This window comes from Phalangium opilio, unplaced genomic scaffold (assembly GCF_054372755.1).
Source record: "Phalangium opilio isolate 3A_F unplaced genomic scaffold, DU_Popi_V2 ptg000003l_1, whole genome shotgun sequence".
Classification (NCBI taxonomy): Eukaryota; Metazoa; Arthropoda; class Arachnida; order Opiliones; family Phalangiidae; genus Phalangium; species Phalangium opilio.
Genome location: NW_028324145.1, coordinates 4,621,911 through 4,630,543, shown reverse-complemented (window position 1 = coordinate 4,630,543; position 8,633 = coordinate 4,621,911). Strand labels below are relative to the sequence as shown.

At 36.1% G+C, this 8,633-nt stretch overlaps 3 protein-coding genes across 3 annotated transcripts in view; 1 reads left to right on the top strand and 2 right to left on the bottom strand.

Annotated features, from left to right (window-relative positions):
- The first annotated feature begins 4,069 nt into the window (after positions 1 to 4,069).
- On the top strand, positions 4,070 to 5,006 carry LOC149717224 (peptidyl-prolyl cis-trans isomerase FKBP2-like). Its single transcript, XM_089836696.1, has 3 exons — positions 4,070 to 4,225; positions 4,393 to 4,740; positions 4,803 to 5,006. Exons 2-3 carry the CDS (start codon positions 4,418 to 4,420, stop codon positions 4,945 to 4,947), a joined length of 468 nt encoding a protein of 155 aa, XP_089692822.1. The 5' UTR covers positions 4,070 to 4,225; positions 4,393 to 4,417; the 3' UTR covers positions 4,948 to 5,006.
- Positions 5,007 to 6,953: 1,947 nt separating this feature from the next.
- On the bottom strand, positions 6,954 to 8,058 carry LOC149717223 (uncharacterized). Its single transcript, XM_089836894.1, has 2 exons — positions 7,428 to 8,058; positions 6,954 to 7,364 (listed from the first exon to the last, which is right to left on the bottom strand). The coding sequence occupies exons 1-2, from the start codon at positions 7,694 to 7,696 to the stop codon at positions 7,088 to 7,090; spliced, it is 546 nt and encodes a 181-aa protein (XP_089693020.1). The 5' UTR covers positions 7,697 to 8,058; the 3' UTR covers positions 6,954 to 7,087.
- Positions 8,059 to 8,094: 36 nt separating this feature from the next.
- LOC149717216 (uncharacterized) overlaps positions 8,095 to 8,633 on the bottom strand; it is a 63,523-nt gene continuing 62,984 nt past the window's right edge. The window contains exon 4 of the mRNA XM_089836883.1: positions 8,095 to 8,546. Within this exon, the coding sequence (XP_089693009.1) occupies positions 8,406 to 8,546 (141 nt within the window). The 3' untranslated portion in view covers positions 8,095 to 8,405. The remainder of the gene's footprint in view (positions 8,547 to 8,633) is intronic.

Genomic DNA, 8,633 nt, shown 5'->3' with positions numbered 1-8,633 from the left:
AACCTCTCTGAGAGTCAGATGATGACGTAATGTTGTGTAAGGCATGTAATAGGCCACTCTAAACCTAAAGTATAAAAGGCCTAACGCGTAGGATCTTGAAAGAAATCTTAATTGCTTGTATCTTCATTAATATTGTAGATAAATGCGTGGTTTCAATTTGAACTAATCATTATTTTACACGCACTTTTTCAAAATAAACAGAAATATAATATTTATACTAAAAAAGGGAATACACAACACAAGATTTTTAACTTAATTTCCGAATAAATTTGCTTTTTAAGTCAAATTAGTGAAACTAAATATATGAAATAGGCGTTGAATAATTGATAATGGATTTAAAAGCCACAACCACTACACACTGCAAAAACCAGTAATGAATAATGATCATAAAGAAATTTTAAAATAGTAAATGCATGTATGCCAAGAAAAAAACACGAAAAACAAATGGATTCAATTAAGAACATTTCACGAAAGAAGACGAAATTCAACTGATCACGAAAGATTCTAGTTTTCTGACGTATGTCAGTGATGGACCGTCTTCGACACTTGGTCATTATTGACGCCAGATTAACAAAGCGTATTAGCAAGCACGGCTTTTTACAACTTTCAGTGCACTTGACCAAAAATAGATAAAACCACTGACCAAATTGAAGTCTAATATCGCACGCGAAAATGCCGCAAATACACGTTGTGACATCACAAATGAAACCTGATAAGTTTACAAGTCTGCAAATTCCCTCCCTACAAACGTACAACTTTTTGGCACCGTATCACTTATTATTCATAATCCATTTACCCACAAATTTTTTTAAATCGTAGTTTATTTATGAACCGTTTGAAAACACAGCCCTGCTCAATTTTTAAATCCAAAAAACAACAAAATCAAAAGCCCCGTCCCTTTTAAATTTCTTATACTAAAGATATTAATAGGACAATCAGTTTCTGTAAGAATCACCTGGAAAGTTCGTCAGATGGCGCAAGTTACTTAACAACAACCGTCGTCTGCTGCTTATTGTTGTAACTCAGCTTGGTCTTGGAGGAGGAAAGTTTGATTCTGGAGTGTTGAACACGAGAGACCCTTCCCAACGTTCCCATGTATGGACGTAAAATTTACCCATAGTACCGCGGTTTTTGGTTGGGCATAAGTTTTAGGTGACACCTGGTTATAGCAACAAGAACCGCGTTCAGTTGTGGCCAGCCATGAAAAGAACGCTGGGATTTTTAAACAGCTAAAGATGGCCCCAAAGTTCCATAAATTGGGAGAAAAGTTGTAAGATACAGCGCGGCAATGGAAGTCTCCCAGTGTACCTTGCGAACGCCCCTACCCTTCGTTAGGCGACTGTTAAGTGCTGCCACGTAGCGCCAATGTATTTGTATGAGAACTAGATTCCTCGATGTTTCTGTACCGTCAGGGCCGAAAATAAGCACAGGACACTGGACATTGTCCAATAAAATTTTAAAATATCCCATAAATATTTTGAAAACTAATGGAGTCACTGGACGGTTGACCAGTAAATTTTTCCGACGTTTTGACAACTTGACTATGAAGACGCGACGCAATTTTTGCGCACTCCAGTGGACAATGTCCTATAAATTTTCCGGTCAAAGGGGGTACCACTAGACACATGTCCTATAAATTTTTTTTTCTTATTTCCGGCCTTGGGTACAGTATGACCAAAACGCTGAGCATGCTGGGGGACTTCGTTGACGTAGGGGGGGGGTACAGACTGCAACGTAATAGGAATGGAGGTTCCAGCTCCATCCGTCTTTCCTTTAAGTTCCAACTATGCTACCAAAGAGGAGGGAAAATTTGATGCTACTACAGAAAAGCACTTTCCTCTTTCAAGATTATTGTAACACAGCTTTGTGTTACAAGGGGATCGTTCAGATTGAAACAGATTGTCCCTTTAATAAACAAAAACCAAAATATAAAAACTTACCCGAATATGTGAAAAAGTTGAAAAATGCGCTGAGGAATTATGTCCTAAGCCTTTGCTTCCATGACAATCCAAATAAAAAAATATAGAAGTTTCGGATACGAAAAACTGAATCCATATATGACGCATTATGATGGTTGATTACGAGAAAAAAACTTGAAACAAAACGGACAAGTCCAATGTTCCGGTTTTAATTTTTGACCTTCCACTGAAAAAAAAAAAAAAAAAAAAAAATTCAAAGTATATATATATAAATATTTAATAATCTTTTTAATTTACATTTTTTCTGATAATAAAATTAAGAAACCCGTATTTTTGTAATTAAAAAAAAAACTTTTTAAAAAATCACTTTATCCCAATATTATAAAAACACTATAAAACACTTTAGCTTAGAAAAAATCTTACATTAGCCAAAATGAAGCAAACTCGCAAACAAAAAAAAAGAAAAAGCGCAACAACCCTCTATTTTACGGAACAAAAGTTATGAAAAAAACACCAAGTCAAGAAGGTCACGGAGTTGAACCATAAGTTCATAAGATATGTTCCATAAGTTTGTCACTGGTTACCGAGAGCTTGTCATGAAGTGACATAAGTCATAGATTCTTTTAAAGCGACGCCTGGTGAGGCGCTGTCAAAGGCTTAGAACAGAATAGTTAGACCGAGTAGGCCACACCGGCACGTAAACGTCAACGATGCTAGGTTAAATTTCTATTAAACGTATTAGATCAAATTGCTATTATCAGCCCTGGATAGATTTAATTTTAGAAGTAGGAATGGAGAACAGAGTAATCTGGGCGCACGTCAAAGTCGCGGACCCCCTTCTACGGGACGGAAGGTTATAAAGAAGAGGCGGGTCGTAGAGACAGAGGTAAAAAAGATTTACGTATTTTTCGCCGTCCCCATCAGCAACGTCATCAAAACGTAGTTTAAGTGAGCCAATAAGATAATTTAAACTTCTCGTTACGTGTTGGAGGGAGGGGCTCCATACTGCGCTATTAGTCGGGCTGAAGTAAATACTAGCCGTTCTCCATTCCGACTTCTAAAATTAAATCTATCCCTGCTATTATACAATGACCTAATTTGGATTTTTATGTTTGATTGCTAACAGGCACTAGTTGACGTAAATGAACCGTTCCCCCCCCCCCAAAAAATAGGTGTAACAACTTTGTGAGGATCGACTTCTTGAATTGGTATTTTTATTAACTTTAAAATTACTTTGAAATTAACAAGGCCAAATTAAAATAAAAAAAATATATCGGAATATTAAGAAAATAAAACTATTTGCACAATTTACTGGCACGTTTTTATGAAATTTGTATAAATTAGGCCTATTAATGAAGAAAACCAAAAATATGACACGTTTTAGAATTTTCTTATATACTAACTTGTCTATGCATTATTGTAACACGATTGAAATTGAAAAATTAAGCGATTAAATTAATATTAAAAACTAAATGATGAAATTAGAGGTAAACTCGCTAAGTCTAGGCCTATTTTCAAAGTGTGGCAGGCTATACATGGTCTATTTATATCCGTGTAAATTCGTGTATTAAAAAAGGAATATACTGTATTATAATGATATTTTTGAATCGTAAACTAAGAATAAAATCAAAGATTTAGTGTAAAATAAACATTTTTCTCGAATTCTAAATATTTAAGATATTAATTATATGGCCATCACAAAACTAAAATTATACTTAGGAGCTTTCGGCGCGTTATGGAAATGGTTGTCTATTTTAACGGTGCTTAATTGTTATTAAAGTTATCAGGTTTTTTGATTAAAACAATTTTACGCGCCGAAAAAAAATCATATATTAAACTATTTAAAATTTTACGAAATATCCAAATTGGCGGGAAGCTTGGGATGTCTATAAAAGACCGCCACGTATTTTGTGTGTGCCTTTTGAAATTAATATTCGTTATGACTGTACCGTTTAAATTATATTTCTCGCTTTTAAATCTCGCGTGATGTAAGTATTGATTACGGAAATAATAAAAACTAACGTTTTATCCAATAAATAATAATTATTCTCACCAAAAACTGGTGTTGGCTTAGGTTCAAAATTTACGCTTTAATTTACACTTTATAGTCCACCTAGCGCGAACCGGCTGAAGCTCCCATCTACACCCTCGTGACTTCTATGAGCCAATGAGGAGAAAGCAAGTGTATTTATTCTTGTCTCAGTCGATAATGCGGTCTTTTTAGCATTTTACGTCTAATTTTGTAATTATAGGTCAAAATTTAGGCAACCTTTCGCTGTATTTTAAAGCCAAACATCAAGTTTTAGGTGAGTTTCTAATTTATTAACCCTAAACGATAATTTTTAGGCCAGAAATAACAGTCTAAAACGCCACGTTAGTGGAAATAGCCAAGGCTTACAGTGTTGTCAAGGCAAAGATCTTGATGGGGTGTTTTTTTAACCTAATTTTATTGATTTTTTTTGCCAATTTTTAGGTGAATTAACGTTATTATAACCAAAATGAACAGCAAATTAGTACTTCTTTGCAAAATTGTTTTTGTCGTTGTGCTGTTTATGTGCCTGTTCCAAATTGTTGCACAAGCTGATGAAGATAAAAATTCTAAATCCTCATCAGGAAGTTCTAAGAAACTCCAAATAGGGATAAAGAAAAGACCAGAAAAATGTGATCGTAAATCTCGTAAAGGCGACGTATTACATATGCATTATCGCGGAACCTTAGAGGATGGTACTGAGTTTGATAGCAGTTATAATAGAGGAGACCCTTTGACATTCACTTTGGGATCGGGACAAGTTATTAAAGGCTGGGATCAAGGATTATTAGGGTAAATTTGGATTTAATTTAACGACGATTAAACTATATTAATAACTTGTTTAATGTTAACAGAATGTGCGAGAGTGAGAAGAGAAAGCTGGTAATTCCACCTGAATTAGGTTACGGAAGCGCGGGAGCCCCACCTACAATTCCACCTGAAGCCACTCTTACTTTTGAAGTTGAATTAGTGAAGATTGAAAGGAAAACCGAATTATGATCTTTATTTTTGTAATGCACGCCATATATCTTATTAATAAAGTTTGTTATAAAACATAACATATTTATTTTATTCCCTTATTCATATTCCATAAACACCTTTTAGTCCATAATAAATAAACTGACTTGAAAATTTTAATTTTGCAATATATAATTGTACTAAATTGAAAGTTAATTAAAAGAACATTATATTTAGTTAATATGAACGTGGCTGTTGTCATCAAAGTAGCTAGGAAGGTCGCTGTTTTCCTGGTTTGATAGATTTCATTATTTAACAATAAGCAAGGAGTATAAAGACCATGTACCCAGGATTAGTCACCTTGAACATTTTCCAGTTCAAGAAAGGACAGGTGTCTTATGATTTTCTATGCATTATATGATTACGTTAAAAGGTCTGTAAAGAAGGCATCAGCGGGTGGGTGAAAACTGCTCTAAATTCGTCAAAGATATCACGTGACTTCAAGATTCAAAGGCTCCGTATGGGACTGGACACCTAATCCTTGTTCTCACTAGATTGCAGCGTCTTTTCCCTGAACTATTATAGTTTTTGAAATAAAACGAACTAATAGCGATTTCCACTGACTGCTCGCGGAGCGCTCCCATGGAGCCATATAAATGGGAGAAGTAGTTCTCGGCTTCGTTAAAGACTGTTTTGGCTAAATCAGGGTCTCCTATATTTATTGCTCCATGGGAGCGCTCCGAGAGCAGTCAGTGGAATTCGCTATAAGTTTCTTTGAACCACGCCTCTTCTGCGTCACGTATCTCTGACGTATTTCAAATAATATTTACCCACCCGCCGCTGCCTTCTTTAGAGTACCTTTAAGTTATAAAGGGGAGGAATTTCAAGAAAACCTCCTCATGATGTACATGTCTGAAATCATGGAGGATTAAGACCAAAACAGGGATATCCTAATACCAGGGATAAGGGAGTCAGATGGATTGGAAATGATGATGGGCGACCTGCGGCACCATATCTCTCCCAGTGTACCTCGCGCACGCCCCTACCCTTCCGTAGGCGATTGCTAAGTGCTGCCGCGTAGCGCCATTTTATTTGAATGAGAACTAGCTTCTATTTTTGAGATAGAGGGAGCGTCCTTTACAATTTCGTCCGGCACGACCCTACCTAACCGCTGGGGATGATGGGAGGACTATGGTGCCGTAGGTGGGGGTACAAAGGCAACGCTTAAGGTATGGGGGTTTCCACTCCATTACTCTCTCCTTCAAGCTAATACTAACTTAGAAAAAAATAACAATATGACGTCATTATGACGCTTTGAGCTACGCAAAATTTACGGGGGATCTTGACAAGAGGCTTGAGGTAGCCAGGAAACAAGCACGTAATGATGATCAAGACAAATCTTGTGTACATAGTACATCACGCGTTATCTTTGCTTAATTTTTGTTTCAAATAATGTTACCATGTATATATGAGCCAATACGTTTATGTCAATAACGCGGAATTCCTCGGGATCAGGAAATATAGAAGCAAAAGTCAGGACCGATTTGCAATACAAGAATTCCAAATCGAAAAAGGCCGCCAAAATGTAGACCGCAGCGAAAAAAGTGCAAAGACAAGCAACGGGATCGTCGCTTAAAATCAAATCCATCATATTCCATAGATCGTGCCATGACAAAACGCAACAAACAGTCGTGTAAACCGCGCAAAAATTCTGCAGTCACAAGCAAAAAAGTGGTTAAGCAAGCCCCCTGTCTTTGTGTGCTTAAACACGGTCTTCAACCTGAAACATTTTCTTCGGTAGAGGTTTGAGGCTTTTATTGAATTGGTTTAAAATGTCTTGGAAAAGGTAGGCAATCAAGGTCAAAATGGTTCCGATTGAGAAAGTGTACGTCAGACGTTCGTAACAGCAAAGGTCTAGAAGAGACCAAACTGCTCTCCAGAATAATACAACCACAGTTTGAATGATGAAAATGGAGTATAAACAGTCTCCCAGAAATTTCCAGCGCGCCTGTGAAAACTGACCTTGAATTAGTACAAGGTCCATTTATCGGGATTCCCAGTGAGTGACCCGTTTGGTCAGGGTTAGGTTACGTTTAAATTAGGTGTCATTAGGATTTAAATTAGCTTAGTTAGGTTAGGTTTAAAGGGGTGTCAGGTTACCATTTTCTATCCCTAAGTCAGATTATCGACTTACTTTCGTTTCATATCGCGTTATGCACTGAAAAGCGTTCTCAATGCCTGTTTCTCGCGTCATGAACATGGGCGTTGAGCAGTAAGCCGTTTGGAAGGTTCCGCTCAAAGTCAAGATCAAAGTACTCGCAAAGAACATGACCAAACCCCACATTAAGAATTCGTCCAACACAAGACCGTACAACAACCAAACGCCTCTCCATTGACTAATAAAAGCCACAGTCCAAATGAACTTGTACATTGGATTGGCCAAGAAAAACACCGGTTTCCTGAAAATTAACCAAACCTTGAAGAAATTAGAATTTTTATACGAGACTAGGTCGGGTAAGTACCGGGCTGTATCGGCCGCAATGGGGGCTAAAAACTCCTGCACGAAAGTAAGTAAAAAGATGACACCGTAACCCAAGGTATTCGAGGCCATCATGGATTGCCAAGTGTAATTCTCGAAGAAGAAGGCATCTTGCAACATCCAAAGTCCGCGAAAAGCCATCACAACGCATGGATTTACGATAAAAAAGCACAAAATGTGGTCAGTTATTCGATAGAAAAGCCAATTTCTATGGTAATTGCGACGGGAAGATCGCCAAGATTGCCTATCCATGTTAGCTAATTCAATGACTTGTTTTGAATTTCATAAAATGGAAACAATTATCAATAAGGCTTAATTGTTTCAAATTCAAAATTAGAAACGTGATTTTTAATTTTCATGGTAATTCACGCGCAGAGCTGGTTGCCTAGAAAATTGGAACGCAATATTAACATCCACCCTCGTGAAAAGGAGTATTTCATCTACGTGGAAAGCACATGGCCAACCGCAAGGCGAAAAACCAAGATGGAAAAAGTTTATTTTACATTCTGTTATTAATAAAGAAGACGTAGGAAAAAAACTGTAACTTCAATAAAAAAATTATGTATATTATCAATACTAATTAGATTTCTTAAAGCTTTGACAACTCTAATGATAGTGCAATTGTAGTAAGTGTCACGAAGTAAATGAAATAAATTTATTTATTAGACTTAGTATAATAAGATAAGAATAACTTATTAATGTGGCAGATTAAGTGCGATGAATTTAAGCTTCATTAATAGAAGATTTTTCTCTTTAATAATAGTGTTGTTGAGTTATGTGTTTTTATTAGTTTGTATATTAATTAGAGTAGCTTTTTATACTTTATTGGAACGAAAAATTTTGGGATATATTCAAATTCGAAAAGGTCCAAATAAAGTAGGGTTTAGGGTTATTACAACCTTTTGCTGATGGGTTAAAGTTAATGGTTAATTTGGAAGTGCAGTATTTCACTTTGCTAAAGCTAAACATTAGCTTCAGGCAAAATTATCAAAGATTTTAGTTCGAATTCCAATTTGTCCACTGGATGATAAAAATCCAATTCAAGTGGCAATTTATTTTCAATTTTCTCTTCCAAAGATTCAATTTCGTTACGTTGTGGTTTCTATATATCCACAAAAATTCCAAATTTTAAAACTCATCATTTTAAAGCTTTTCAAGCGGAACAAAGAGTCAAAGACTGAAAACAACT